This window comes from Halyomorpha halys, unplaced genomic scaffold (assembly GCF_000696795.3).
Source record: "Halyomorpha halys isolate HHAL.00 unplaced genomic scaffold, Hhal_1.1 Scaffold1234.1, whole genome shotgun sequence".
Lineage (NCBI taxonomy): Eukaryota > Metazoa > Arthropoda > Insecta > Hemiptera > Pentatomidae > Halyomorpha > Halyomorpha halys.
The window spans coordinates 257,630-273,731 of record NW_027109882.1 but is presented as its reverse complement, the minus strand read 5'-3'; the positions used below and the strand labels follow the sequence as shown (position 1 = coordinate 273,731).

The window sequence follows — 16,102 nt, the reverse complement described above, 5'->3', positions numbered from 1 at the left end:
AAGCCGTATTCTGCTATCGTGTGATCAATTTAATGCGCTCTATAGAGTTTTATATTATTACTTTATTTCCTATAGTAGTATGACGACAACATTCACATAGGATTCAACCTCTATTAATAAAATATGCTTTTTTTTTTTTTTTTTGTTTTTACTACAAGTTCCTGTGATCAAATTTTATAAGGGATCACTTCCTAGAATTAAGAAGATGATCCCAGAGAGGGGCTTAAATCACCCCAAAGTGGGGGCTCCGCGGCTAGAGGTAGAGGGGGCCCTTACATAAGCTGCCTAAGACACAGTCTGCACTCGTGCCATGGACTAGGACCCGCTACAGACATGTTGGTAGTCGTGCTTGCCTCTCTTTCCGTCTTCGGGACTGCTGCTGGAGTGCTCGATGTCAACTCGACCCGTAAGTACCCATAACCATAACCATATGGTCTTATACTTCGACTTCTTTTTCCTTCGATGAAGAGAATCGCTGTGACGAAACTGCTACAAACAGACGTACAAAAGATTCACTTGCAACACAGTCCTTATATCATGCTGGATAATGACGTATTGTCCGTTTCACACTTAGTTGTTTTTCCTTCTTATTTTATTCTCAAAATGGGTCAGTAGCGTCTTGTGGTCTTTTCGCTATTATTTGAACTCGATATAATAATTTCGCAAGCAAAACAATATGTGCAATAAAGCATATTGCGAAAATCCTTACGAAAGTACATGCATAACCCATAAGAGAAAGAATTGTGTTCATTATTTTCTATATGTTCTAAAAATGTAACATAAAATAAAGATACAACATTAATAAGTGTTGTTTCTAAAATTCATTCATGTCCAGCGTTCAAATCACTCAAATGTTCAAAGTAAACTGGAGTTAGCGTCTTTCAAAATATCTATGACTTGCTACATAAAAAAATTAAAAGCAGCATACATAACTAAAAAAAATCATGGCTGATCTATTTTAAAACTTAAAAAATTCACAATCCACAAAAAAAAAAAAAATAAATAAAAAGAGTTCATAGATTAGACTTTAAGAGGAATAAAAAAACAACCCTTATCTCTGCAACATAAATAATCAACATATCTTTTAAGTACTAATTAAAGATTTGATTTGTTAAAAGTAATACAATATTATTGTTATTTAATAAAAGATAATTTAACTATTTTGATCCAAAGTTGTGAACAAATAATAAAAATGAAGAAATTTTTTTTTAATTATGACACCTCAGGTGTATCTTTTGCTGATCTAAACCTGTGTTAGTCGTTACTCCAAGACACCGGAATTTGTTGCCGAACGAATCAAATAATAAATGAATTATAACTTTAAGAATATTAAGTTAATTATTAAATATTAAATCTTTTCTGAATAAGGCAGAATATGTTATTGCGATTAAAAAAAAAATAATTTTAATGTAAATTTAATCTGGCAATAAACGTCACAAACTTAAATTGACTATTGTAAGAAAAAACTTAAAAAGAAATATATAAAGAGTTGTAGATAGTTAACCGTAGATTAATTAGAGGAGAAGATGGTTGGGGAGAGGGCGGGGCGGTCAGCAAAAAAATACAAATAAACAAAAAATTATTTATTCGTGCCGACGTTTTGACATGAGTTTCAGGTCTTCATCAGGGAACCTCTCGGCAGAGATTCTGTCTAAACTTGAGTTTGAAACCGACCATCTTCTCCATTCAAAAAGAAATTTGAGTTATACCTAGGTAAAACAATGCAATTTCCTATCCATCCTGGATAAAGTAGATAAATTTATCAGGAAACCGAATATGAAGTTGTTATTAAGTTATTTCACTTTGAGTCATTTACTACATAAAGTTATGTAACAATATCGTTCATATAAATACATAATTTTTAATTAGCCAATTCTTAATGTTTTGATTATCTAATAAACAAAAATGACACCCTTAAGCGGTTCAATGAGCAGCACAGAGGTGCTGTCTCATGTGGTTAGAAAGTAATGCGATCTGCTCTGTTCACCAAACGCCTGAATTATCACCTATTTGGGGATTTTAATATACAAATTTTTTTTTCCTCCTGAAAATCTTCCTGAAAACAAACATTTTTGCAGTGCCAAGTCGAAAAAATAACTTGTATACTACGATATCACTAAGAGACTGACGAGATAGAAATATACTAATTCAAAAATCATTATATCTTGTTTAATATCACATATGTAAATCGTGGTCATATGTCATATAAAATGTACTAGTTTTATCAAAATACGGCTTAAAATAGAATTTTAAATATTCCTTTAATTTCAATATTATCTTTGGAGAAGCACGATAGAGAATAGTTACCTGTACAATTTTAATTTTTTTTTTAAATTTTTTATAATTATTTACAACAGTATAAAAACATATACAAGTAAATTTCCTTTGATGATTGGAGAAGTTTGTCGGGGGGTGTGGTCAGCAAAGAACAACATAAATAAACAAAACCATATTTATTTATTTTATGCTGACGTTTTGACCTGAGTTTCAGGTCTTCATAGAGACGTAAAAGGCGTAAAACTGGCCTACCTTTTACCTTGGTGAGTTTTAGGCCTACCTTTTAGGCCATAAACCCTAATAAAGACCTGAAACTCAGGTCAAAACGTCGGCATAAAATAAATAAATATGGTTTTGTTTATTTATGTTGTTCTTTGCTGACATCACTCCCTGGCAAACTTCTCCAATCATTAATCAACGGTCAACTATCTATACCTCATAATAAATTTGCTGTAAGTGATATAATGACATGACACAAATATGTGGTGAATCTACCCATTAATAGAACTCCAAATTTTAAATGAAAATAGATAAGATTTAATGTGAACACAATGGTTTTTATTACAGAACTATATAAATTATACTATACAAATTAAAAATAGAATAAAAAAGTGCCACTCATTTTTCCCAAAAACGGCACTAACGATTTTGATTAAATTCAGAATATCATTCTAAAACTAAATGATTTTTCTTACCAGCTAGGTGTTATGCTCATTGAAATAGTTTAACAGGTCATAAATATAGAATTTTCAAAAAATGTATTGCTAAAGTACCTTTAATTTTGTTAATTTGATATAATTGACCATTTTACATTGTTCACCGTCATGAAAAGTTAGAAAGAATTTGATAGTTAACTAAACGATAATAATAAAGAAATAGATATAGCAGTTTAGAGACCGAAAAATCAAAAACAACCGAGGTTGCCTGATATCTCCCCACAGTAATTATATGTATACAGCTTTGATATATTGTGTTTAACTGTTGTGTTATTGGCAGGAAAAAAATTGATATTCATTATTACTCCTCGAAAAACCTTAAGATAACAATTTTACTAGCAACAGAAAAATAAAGATTTATTTTTTTTTAATTTTCACCTTCCATTATAGGTAAACGTTCTGTGATGCACGCACAGTGCCTTTTTTTTAAACTAGTTGATTGCGGACTGCGTTCTTGCCAAGGAGCCCGAATACAAGTAATCTCGTTTCACACGTGCCTCATCTCTGCTACTCCGATAACATTCGTATATATTTTAAATAAATGGTAAGATAAAAAATATAAAAATACGATAATTTGTTTACCTTGAAGTCGTGCTAAACAAGTACTGGAAGAATATAGGAATAGGTGAGAATATTTAGGGAAATATGTTGTTTAAATTTTTTTTGAATTCATATATAAATAGCCTTCATTACACAAAAAATATATATCTGAATGAGAATCAATACTATTTGGCCCTAGGTTTTTAACATATTTTTCTTGATTTGTTTTTTTAGTTTTTGAATATTCCTTGGATGGTTTGTCAAGACTTCAATAAAGCAATATAATATACCTTTATTTAAAGTAACTGTAAAACGTAAATAGGAACTTCACTAGTTATTATACTTAACCATCTCGAAACAAACTCGCACGCCACTCTCACAAAACTGGCCTTTAGGTGTTGCTTTATTGGTTCATTACACATTTCATCTAGGTTTTTTTTCCTTAACTCCTAAATTTTATTTACAATATATAAAAGACTTATAACTAAAACCTAAATCTAAGTACATATACAAGCAGCTGGGCCCTTCCTTTGGGTCTGGGAAAGGCGGGGGTAACAAATTAGTTAGTTATCTATTACATAAAGCCTAATAGTGATAATTCAAATAATTTGGTATTTTCTTATTCTCACGTATTTGTGATAAATGTTATATAATGTTTACGAACTCAAATGCATCGAAATTAACATATTTACAATATTAGTAATGTCAATCTAACTCATCACTCACCTTTGAACTTATTCACATAAAACAAAATATTTAAAAAATTTTATGCCTGATTTGAATATGTCTCTACTTATTCACTAAATAAATAATCATGTATAATTAATATAACACACAAATTCCACCATTTAAATTCTAAGGAGAAAGTTTTTACTTTATGAAATAATACTAGCACTGACACACAATGAATATCAATTAAAAGTTTGAGCTGAATAATGTAGTAGAGAAAGCAATTATCAATCGTTAAACAAGAATGATTATTACCTAATCGTCATTAATGACTCATTAGAAACATTTGAATACAAACGATCTATATATTTTTAGAGTAAAGTTATATAAAAAGACTTACATCATAACTAGTACTGAAATTTACTCCCATAAGTCATTAGATTTGCTACTTTCGAAATAAAACTACGTTATTTTACAGCTTAATTCTAAACTGCTATAAACTCAAAATAAACAGAAAAGGACGGGGGGGAACATTATACGAAAATCCTACTTGGGGATTTTAATACTCAAGTCAGAAAGGAGCCAAAGTATCACTAGGAAATAATTAACGATAATGAACTAAGACCGGTATGTTATCCGCAATGGTATAGTACAAGAGCCCAAGAGGAGAAAAAAGGCAGTTATCTCACCCCAATTTTTGATTACTTTAATGAAAACTATGTATAATTACTAGTCAAAATTGTATCAAAATTGAGTCAGCCGCTGTTTCAAAGCGATAAAAAAAACTAATTTTTCATTCAGAGCTCTATATCTCAAAAAGTAGGAACAACACAAGAAAACTTAAGAGAACGTCATTTAAAGAAGAGTACATTTACTAAAATATGAGCCCTAATATATTTATTTACGTTTAATATTTTTCGAGATATAGCTTTTTAAAAAGCAACATTTCATAAAAATGTTGTATGGGACGTACAAAAAGATTAGTAGTTAATGAATTTATTTTGAAAAATGTATGTCTCAAATAACCATTCGACGTACAGATGTATATTAGCACTCAAATTAAAGCTAGTTTAATAAGCTATAAAGTAGTTTAAAATGTTTATCTTCGTAAGAGTAATAGTTTACATGAAATTTGCTAAAATAAATTGATTTATAGTTGTTCGGAAAATTTTTCATTTACCAAATTTATGTTCATATGTGAACATCAAAAGAACTACTACCCCTACGAAGATAAGTGTCATAAACTACTTAATACTAAGTTAAATTTCCTTTATTTTGAGTGTTGGCAGACATATGTGCGTCTTATGGATCTACAGATATATTTTTTCAAATATCCAACATTTTATACGAACAACTAGAAATTAACATTTTGTCAATTTATTTTGTCAAAAAACTACTACTCCTACAAAGATAAGCATTATTAACTATTTTTTAGTAAATTTAACTAGCTTTAATTTGAGCGCTAGCAGACATCAGTACGTCCAATGGTTTCAGAAATAAAGTTTTTCATAAATCAAATTTATTGTCCGAACAACTATAAATCAATTTATTTTAGCAAATATCATGAAAACTACTATTCCAAGGAAGGTAAAGGTCTTACATTTCGTTATAGTCCATTAAACTAGCTTTAATTTGAGTGCTAATAGACATCTGTACGTCACATAGTTCCTGAGATATAGATTTCTCAAAATAAATTAACTAATTACTAATCTTTCAGTAGATTTTTAAGAAATTTTGCTTTTTAAAAAGCTATATCTCGAGACCTATTGAACGTAAATAGCTTTTTTAGGGCTAATATTTCAGCAAATTTACTCTTCTTTATAATGATAATAATGTTCTCTTAGATTTTTTAGTGTTGTTGGTAGTTTTTATGATATAGAGCTCCGAATGAAAAATCAATATTTTTTTAAGGTTTTGAAACAGCCATCATTTTTTAATCCCCCTACCTATACTTGGCATACTCATCAAGTTTGACTAGTAATTATACCTAGTTTTCATTAAAGTAATAAAAAATTAGGGTGAGATAACTGCCTTTTTTTCTTCCCGGCTCTTGTACTAGTAGGAGATTAGTTTTCCAAGTAGGATACATAAAAAACCCAAGTGCCCAACCATATTGACATATTTCTTATATATTCCTGGCACAAATCAGGCATAAACCCAAACCTATACTTGAGCGTTGCCAGAATTTGAACCAGACGGAGAGCTATAGTAAATCTTCGAAAATAGGATGAAAGATTTTTTAATACAGGCAAGCTCAAGGAAAATTTTATATCTTATCAAGAAAGACTGGAAGAAAACCTGGATGATGAGCTGAAGAATTTATATGGAGGAATCGAAGAAAGAAATATGACACATGCAATATGATCTGTAGAAGATATTATAGGATTTAAACATAAAGGAGAAAGAGACATGTACCTTCCTCCCTCTCTCCAAACAGCCGTTCTTAAATAAAAATTATTCACAAGAAATAAATAATTATACTTTACAATTCTTATGTCTTAAAAATTATGTTTTAGGGACAAAATAACAGGACTTTTGGAATATTGTTGCACTAATTCTAAGTGCACCGTATCCATCCAAAGCTTTGTTTATTGAAGATTAATCCTCCTTCCCAGAGGCTACTGGATTTAAGCCTAAAACAGGTAGATAAAAATACTTGTTGAGCAATGCCAACTTATAATAAATAAAAATAAAAACGAAGTATATCGGAAGATAATACAAAGGTACAGTAGTCACACAAATGCGTTCTATGAGAAGAGAAGTGCAGAGGAAAACATCTACTGAAGGAAACAAAACATAGGGAAGATAACCAGATATAAAGAACACAAGGAGCTGAAACGAAAGCCGACTACCAAGTAAACATTTTTTTTCTATATTTGTAATAAAAAAAAAAAAAAAAAGTGATGCACTACTGTTACCGCATATCACACTTTGGAGGCCAAGAGTGTGGAAGAACACATAATCCGTTCTTGTTCTACGTGAAACAAAATATTAAAATTAACTTAAAAAAATTGTATAAAATTAAAATTTGTGGAAGGAAAGAATAGTACTTTGAAAGGCATTAGTCCAATTCACATACGAATTTTCATTCTCTAACGTTATTTGAAGTGGCAGTATGTGATCCAATTTGGAGGACCTGCAGAAGTGCTCTAAGTCTTAAAAATGCAGGGTGTGACTAAATGAAAACTATAAAAACAAAAAGTGACAGAATACAATTTTAAACACCCAACTTGCACTTTACCTGACTCCAGTCGAGTATACATCGTAAATTATCAGTCTTCAAAATGTCATTAAAGTAAGGGTGAGCGCACACCATAAAAACCTCGACAAACCATTTGCGCATTATGAATATTGGACTTAAATGGTCCCCTATTAATACTGTAATAAATTTCTTTTCAAAAATAATTTTTGGCAACTATTGAAAGGAACAAGAAATTTCATATCCAAAATGTAAAGATATAACATATATTTCTTTCAAGACCGTTGGGTGACAACTGTTTCCCTAGTCCAAAGTGACAGGGGAAATAACAAATCTTGACCCGATATTTCGTACGGAATGCCAATTTATTTTGTTTATCTATAAAAATTATATTTATTTATTAAAATTTACATTTTAGCAAGAAAGTCCGGGTGGCAGTCAATAAAGATGGCAGAATAGTAGAAAAAAGCTATTTATTGTTAACCAACGTTCAGCCCCACTTTGTAGGGCTCAGAGATGTCTTGTTTGAAAGAAGGATGACAACACACTTTATTATAATATATAATGTTATAGATTATAATTAAAATGTATAGTTTATTGGAAAATACTTATTATATTGATGCAATCAAGGTGAAATATTTGGTATCATAAGTAACAATTTCATCGGAAAATCCCAAAATAAAACACAAAATTTAGAAATTAAAATTAGATGATAAATAATAACATCATTTAATTTTTTTTTTTTTTTTTTTTTTTTGTAGAAGTAATATTCTAGTGAATTTATTAACCAATTAACTGGAAATTCAATATTTTGACAACTAAAATATCCTTTATTTTACATATTAACTAAAAATTATCTTTCTTATTTCAGTGATGTTGATTAATTTAAAAACCTACATAGTCAAGAAAATTTAAGCTTAAATTCTTTAACGTGTTTATTATTAATGTCTCCATTAAATACACAACAGGTTCAAAGCCAGTCAGATCCTATGAATCTAACCATAAACTTTAAAAAAAAGCTTCTAACAAAAAACGTATTTGACACACTGATATTAACGATGGTTGTGAAACGACAAGACGGCTAAAGTTATTGATATTTTAAGATAAAAGTAACAATTAATATTATTTTTATTTCTAGGTCATTTAAACATAAGTATTGTAAAACCTGTTTGAATTCGATACAAGTCACATCTGACATAACTAAATCTCAATAAAACCTTATTTATGAACATTTAATGGCTATGCAGTAATAAAAAAATAAAGAGATACATAAAAGAGACGATTGACATATTGCAGTGATACAATCTGTCTTCAACGCCATGGATGACAGAGTAAGCACACCCTTCTAATGTAACTTGTTTAGAGAAAGGTCATCGCATTTTTCACTTATGCTTGTGCAAGATGCTTAATATTCGCAATTCCAAGTGGGGCAATCCAAACATTCAAACACTATTGGTATACAGACCGAGTTCTCCACAGTCACTACACCAAGTATTGCAAATACTCTGCGGATAATATGAATTATATCCATGCTTGTTACATACACATAACAGTATTCAGTTCATTGGTTTTTTTTATCTACACTAATAGAATGCTCAATAACCAATATTATTGCATATGTAACGAGCTTTTCAAAGGAACATTCCATCCACAGTGTAGATAAATCAGATGACAATAAAAAATAGTTATACAACAAATGAATACTAACTAGGCATAACAACATCATTTCTGAACAGCATCTAAATATTCATATGAAGGGAATTCCAAAATTAACTCAAGATTTTAATTTGTAACCATTTGTGCGGTAAAGAGTTGGCAACCATGTTAAAAACAATCGTTGACAGCTGATAGAACAACGTGTTTGTATTATTGAAAAATATTTTAAATGTAATGAAATCCATTACAAAAGACTGATCTACATGACTGTTATAAGGCCTATCTGGACATACGGAGTTGAGCTTTGGGGCTCCACTAAACCATCCAATTCCTCTCGAATCCAATCCTTACAGTCCAAAATCCTTCGTAAAATCCTTAATGCTCCTTACTTTGTCTCAAATCAAGTCATCCATCAGAACCTCAATGTTCCATATGTTGTCGATTTGGCCAGAACCAGATACCATTCCTTCCATGATAAACTCTCAACCACCCAAATCCACTTGTTTCTTTTTTTTTTTTAATTTAATAGATTTATTTATTGATAGATATTACAATCTGCCATACAGACCACTTGTTTATAACCTGGCTTCTCCTTCATTACCTAATAATCCTCCTAGGCGTCTGAAAATAAGATGGCCTCGAGATATGTTATTGGAGTTCTATGAGTGGGTAGATTCTCCACATGTTTGTATCATGTCGCTATGTCACCTACAGCAAATTTACTTGTTGTTTATATGTGAATACAGTTGTAAATAACAATAAATAAATTATTATAAAATAAAAAGTAATGAAAGTCTGGCGGCCACCGTTCCAAAATGTCATACAAAATATAGTCGATCTAGTGATTTAACTTCGTCAACACTAAAGAGATTATTTGATAAATTTAGGTAGACTGGATTAGTGATGTTAACTAGGCGTCCAAAAACAAGCTGTTGAAATGTTAATATCAAAGTAGTGTTGATAATGAGTGTTGGTAAAAGCCCAAGAACATCGAATCAGCCCCGTAGACAAGAACTGCAAATTTAAGCTCTCTACAGTAGGGGTATTCATGATGTTGTGTTAAATGTTATATGTTTTACCATGTTAAATGTTATAACTATAGGATTGTGAGCAGCCCTATTTGAAGTCATGTTAAACGTTAAATGCATAAGAGCCCCTAGCGGATTTTCTCAGCAACTTGTTGTATAAGCCTTTATGTTTATAACCTTCCTTCCAGACCCTCATGTTATTGTTTACTTCAGTTTTGATTTAAGTAATTAATTAAAACATGCCTAGAGTGAGTGAAAAGTGGAATTTGTGTGAAAGTTTAGCTTATGAGTGTCTTATTGATCTTCAAACTTGTGAAGAAGAGAATGAAGATGAGCTAATTGACAACTGTATTGTAAGTCACAACAACTAATATGGCGGCGATCTCAACTGGTCTATTGTGTGACGTCATTCTCGATTTAACTGACCAAGTAACAGACTCTCAGCCATGTTAAGTGTTATTTCGTTTTACCACGGCAAAAGAAGCCAATTTTTTTCGATTTAACACGAGTTTTTCCATTTAACACGCTTTAACATAGATCATGAATACCCCTAGTGTATACTCTCTGAAGACCTGCGTCTCCATTCATACAAAGTTCAATTGATTCAAAAACTGAAGCTTTGCACAAAACCTTGGACAGTGTTAATTAAATGGATTATTGAACATCAACCAGTGGATGCCGATTTTTCGAACAAAATTATATTATATAAGACACATTTTCACTTTCATGGCTTGGTTAGTCGTCATTACCGCATCTGGGGTTCAGAGAACTCACCTGTGATTGTCGGAAAACAAATATATTCTCAACGTGTTACTGTTTGGTGCGGATTTTGGGTTGAAGGCATCATTGGACCACACTTTTTGAAAAATGAAGCTGATCAAGCAGATAATGTTATTGGTGATCAATATCGCGACATGATAGATCTGTTCTTTCTGCCTAAATTGGATGATATTCATAAGGACGACATGTTATTTCTACAAGATGCTATTATATACCATGCAGTCCATGAAACAATTTAATTACTTCATGAGACATTTCCTGGCCGTATTCTCTATCGTTTCGGTGTTAAGAATTGGCCCTCTAGAGCGTGTGATTTATTTACTACCATTGAATTTCTTTTTATGGGGTTATTTGATGTCAAAGGTCTGTGCCAACAAGCCCACAAACATACGTCGATTGAAGGAGGAAATTCAATGCTAAAGCAATAGGATTCAGCCATATTTACGCAAAATGGCCATAGAAAAATTCGACAGAAGAGCTGTAGAGGCCATTTATCCTATATGTTATTCCATACATAACCTTATCCTGTGCATTTTACAATTCAACAAAAAATAACTATTTAATGAAAAAACTGTTGTTTTTTTTCCGTTCAAATCTAAAAAATAGCGTTAATTTTGGAACATCCTTTACAAACAGGATTTATTGTTAGTTTAAATAACCTAATTTCAGGAACAACAACCCCAATTCGAATAATACATATTTCATATTTTAGTTCTATTAATTTTAATTACCTTTTAATTTAATTTTTTGTTATATGTCATGCATACAATGCTTTTGGAGATTCTATTTGACTTATGTATAAAAAAATCCCTTATTGTTCCCACATAGAACACAATTTTCCATCATAAAATCATTTTTGACAATAGCTTAAATTGATCGTACATAAGTAAGCTATCTGGGAAAAATAAAAATATTAAAGTGCAACTAGTTTTATAGTAGTGGGGGAGAGCAAAGAAAAGGGGAGCAAAGAAAATTAGTTCTTTGCTTCACACCTTACATGTCCAGATCAGATACGAAAATTTTAAGACGTGTGTAAATATTGAAATATTGTATATAACTATGGATGTGATCAATTATTTTTATCGCATTGATATCTCTATATTATAGTTTATGATATGATATACCCATATATTTGATAGTAAAAAAAAAAATTAAATTCCTTTAAAAGCTAAAGACCAGAAGATTGGGATATAAATCATGTTTAATCATTTTATGCAACCATAGTTAATCAAGGTGAGGATTAAAGTAACGCAATGTTTTAAAAATATGTTAATACCTCATAAGTTGTCATATAATTGTGATTTTTAATAATGTTTCTGTTACGTCTAAGGAAGGAAGGAAACAGGAACCGGTTAAATAAAAGTGAATAAGTGGACCAGTTAGCTATCGCTCGCTGGAATATTAATTACAAAAGTGGCTACCGAACTGTGTAGTTGTGGAAGATAAACAACAATACTAACCTACAAAAATTTGGGTTTGATTCACGCCATCAAAGTCTGGTATTTTTCACCTCATCTCTTCATATTTCCAGAAATTTATCACCAACGTACTGACATGAAAATACCAACGTCAATAAAACTCTTTCTTTGGTAATATTAGGTTGAAAATATTAGATAAGTTACCAAGGATTCTTTGGAATGCGCTCCTAGGAGACGGGAAAAAGTTTAATATAATTTTAACACATTATCAACTCCAGTCTTTGCTCGTCATGCATTAAAGGTTATTCAAATCGTTTTATTTTTAGTGCGTAAAAAAATATATATATATATTTATTGCTGATCGTATTAAAATTAATTTAAAAGTATAAAAATTTACATTTAAAATAAAAGTGTGAAATTTGGCTTTACGACTTAATAATTAGCTCCAATTTGTGTTTTAACAGACATCTGTACGTCTAATAGTTTCTGGTACAATGTTTTACAAAAAAAAAAATATATCCTTTTTTCTCAAATAAAGAGAAAACAATGTACAGTAAATTTATTTTTCCAAATATCATGGAAACTAATATTCCAACTAATAAAACCATCACAATCTATTTTATAGTACATTTAACTACCATCAATTATAGTGCTAATAAAGTAACACAAAATATAGTTCCTGAGACATCGATTTTTTTTTTTAATTTTTCCCATTTTCTAAGGGCTCCACATGATTTCGATACAAGCGACGCAAACAAGAAAAAAAAAGGAGCTCCTAAAACTATGATTTTCTTTCACAAATGGTGGAAGTAATTTGGTTTGGAGTTTCACATGTTAATAAGGAATCATATTTCAGCTTTGATTTTTATGTTCATAATTTCAATTTACTTATTTTTAATATTTTAGTATATAAGTTGTAGTATCCAACCATAAATATGATTGGTTGAAATGTTTCTAGATGAAAACAGTTTTTCGACATAAAACATTTTTTAAAAAATATTATTGCTATTTTGCTTGAGATATTTGCACAAAGTAGTGTGTATTTCAATGAACTAAGAGGATAGTTTAAGGTATACGTAAAAGGAAATATCATCATGATTACATCAATATAACTTAATTTGTTACAATTGACCTAATAATTATAAAATTAGAGCTGGATGTAAAATCTCATAAGAGATTGAATATTGTAATTAATTTTGAAATTAACTGCCTTATGTCTTCTAAAGGGTAAGAGGCGTGGTAAGTTAGAATTCCATCTGTTATATGCAACAATGATTTATATGAAAACTGAAATATAGACAATGTTTTATTTCATAATCTCTGAAAAAAAAACCTAATTTTCAATTGACATAGCCAATTTATATAAAATTTAAATCACAATGCTACTTATTTTTGTAAGTATTTTTGTGGTGGTCTACCAACCAGTCCGTACTCCTGCTTGGCCCTCCATCATAAGTGCCAAACAATCAGTTCTTCCTTAGTGCATCTCCAACTTCCTGATGTTCGCATAGCAACTCAAGGTCCTTCCCTGTTCCTGTCAATACGGTACAGATGTCGAGGAATGTACAGTACGACTCTTTATCACATTGGAAGGCTTGCCAGAAAAGAAATTGATAGTAATCAATATGCTTTCAGTTATTCTGAAGTTAAAGGCAACTCCTATGGAATACTAAGTAATATATATTTTCAATACTATGTGTAGACCTCTAGATGTTTTGAAACGAATTAAAAAAAAAAAAAATGTTTATACCGTAATACTCGAGTGGTCATATTGGAGAGATGAAATGGGAAATTCTATAAAAATGCATATTTATTAAATACATTAATACACACTGAGTGATACCTACTCCGAATCCTCTTTGGACGCTGCTTTCCTGAACTTTTCCGCAGGATTTAATGATGTGTACAACATTTTAGACTAATACCTGTGGGTTATAAAAACGAAATAGCTCTAACTAATCATATGATAATAAAAATTTTGATTTGTTATTTTATGATTTTAGATAGAATATATACAATGTTTACTACTGTAACTCAAACTTTATTGACTTCAATTGCGATAATTTATACATACAAATAAAAAGTTTTTTGAGGTAGAAAATTTATCTACAGAATTTCGAAAATCAATTGCACAGAACAATGAACTATGAACTGCAAAAAATTCAAGTTTATTTACAAACCAAATGCTCAAATATATTAACATAACATCAAAATTATAATTAAATATCATATAAATTTATAGTATATAACCTCTCAACGAAATTCCTGAGATGTTTGTTCCTGAAATTATCCAGAAAGATTTTTCGCGAAAGTAGTTAACGAAATCTAATGGAATTGTCACAAAGCCAACTTGAAACTAATCCTCAACCTTTCTCCTAAGTTAGGTCAAACCAGTTTTGAAACATAGGCGTGACGAAGAAAATACGTATACGCATGCGTAAACGAAATTAACGGATGGAATCTGATATTAACCAACTAGGCATCAATCAACCTGCAAAATTCCAGAAAAATACATAAAAATTGGATTAACGTTTTCAACTATCATGGCCGGACACAAATTTCACTACAGACCTACAGACAGACATATGGAACCAACTTTGTTCCTTGATGTCTAAAACGTATAATGCCAGTGAAAATTTTCCATTTTGAGGACATACTGTATTTTTATTAGCTTGATGGATTTAGATCTTCCCAACCTTTGGTAGTGAGGGAGCTAAAAATTCAACTAATGGCATATTCTAACAGGCTTATTTTAGAAAAAAAATTAATTCATATACAATATATCTTTAGCAATCTGTAGCAAGGTAAATCTTTAGGTAATCTTTAGCAATATGTACTTCCAATTTAATCATAAAAATTAATTTAGACGGAAAAAAATAATTTTTCATTCAACTATTAAAATGCTAGAAGACTCAAAATCTATCAAGAGTTCTTCCTATTTTAATGGTTTTATTTTAGTAAGCTTTAAATATTAAACTAAAAAATCAAAAAAAAATCGGCTAACAGTAAGAACCTCACGTTCCACGATTTCATCAACAAACTAAACCGAGCAGTAGTTGTACAATCATATCAGTCATACCTTTCTCCCTTCAGAAAGAATCCAAAAGACTTCTTTTTTTCAATTTCCACGGACGGCGTAACACACCTCCTCAATGTAGCTGATTTTCTACGACAATGGTTGGAAAAGATAACATATTTTCTAAGCACAAGGAATTTTACGGCTTAACCCCGAAATTATGAATGGGCGTAATTGATTGAACAATATTATGAGCATTTAAAATAAAGTATGAACGTCTCTGTCATCGGAACTAGACCAAGAGGTTAGAAGAGTTTAGTTCAGAGGTCAAAACTGAGATGCATGAACAGGATAAAAAAGGTCGCGGCTAAACAACGCGTAATGAACTCAAAAGCCTGATGGAGGTACTTACAGATCTCCAATTTTTTTCTTCTGAAAATGGGATTATAATGTCATTTTGAGACTCGAAACTTGAATCTATCTTAGATATAATGATGGAAATTCGGTCAACAAATCACAGAAGAAGAAAGCGAATGAAGAACTTATTGATCAATGTCCGCGCGGTGAACATCGAACATAATTGACCATTAAAAAAAACTACACATATTGTAATAAAAGTCCAAGTAACCAAATAATTTTTTTTTTCATTTAAAATTGTTTCAGGATGTGAATATATTTAAACAATATGAATTTTAATAATGTTATGAAACGAAAACAGTGAGGTATGATTGCCTCAAATAAGAAGTTCTATAAATGGGTCTATGCTGCAAGTATGATTCCAGTCATAAGAATTAATGGAAGTG

The 16,102-nt window shown here is 30.5% G+C and overlaps 1 protein-coding gene across 1 annotated transcript in view; it reads left to right on the top strand.

Moving 5' to 3' along the window:
* The first annotated feature begins 277 nt into the window (after positions 1–277).
* The window catches only part of LOC106688920 (protein takeout), a 47,862-nt gene continuing 32,037 nt past the window's right edge, over positions 278–16,102 (top strand). The window contains exon 1 of the mRNA XM_014433621.2: positions 278–406. Coding sequence (XP_014289107.1) covers positions 334–406 — 73 coding nt within the window. The 5' untranslated portion in view covers positions 278–333. The remainder of the gene's footprint in view (positions 407–16,102) is intronic.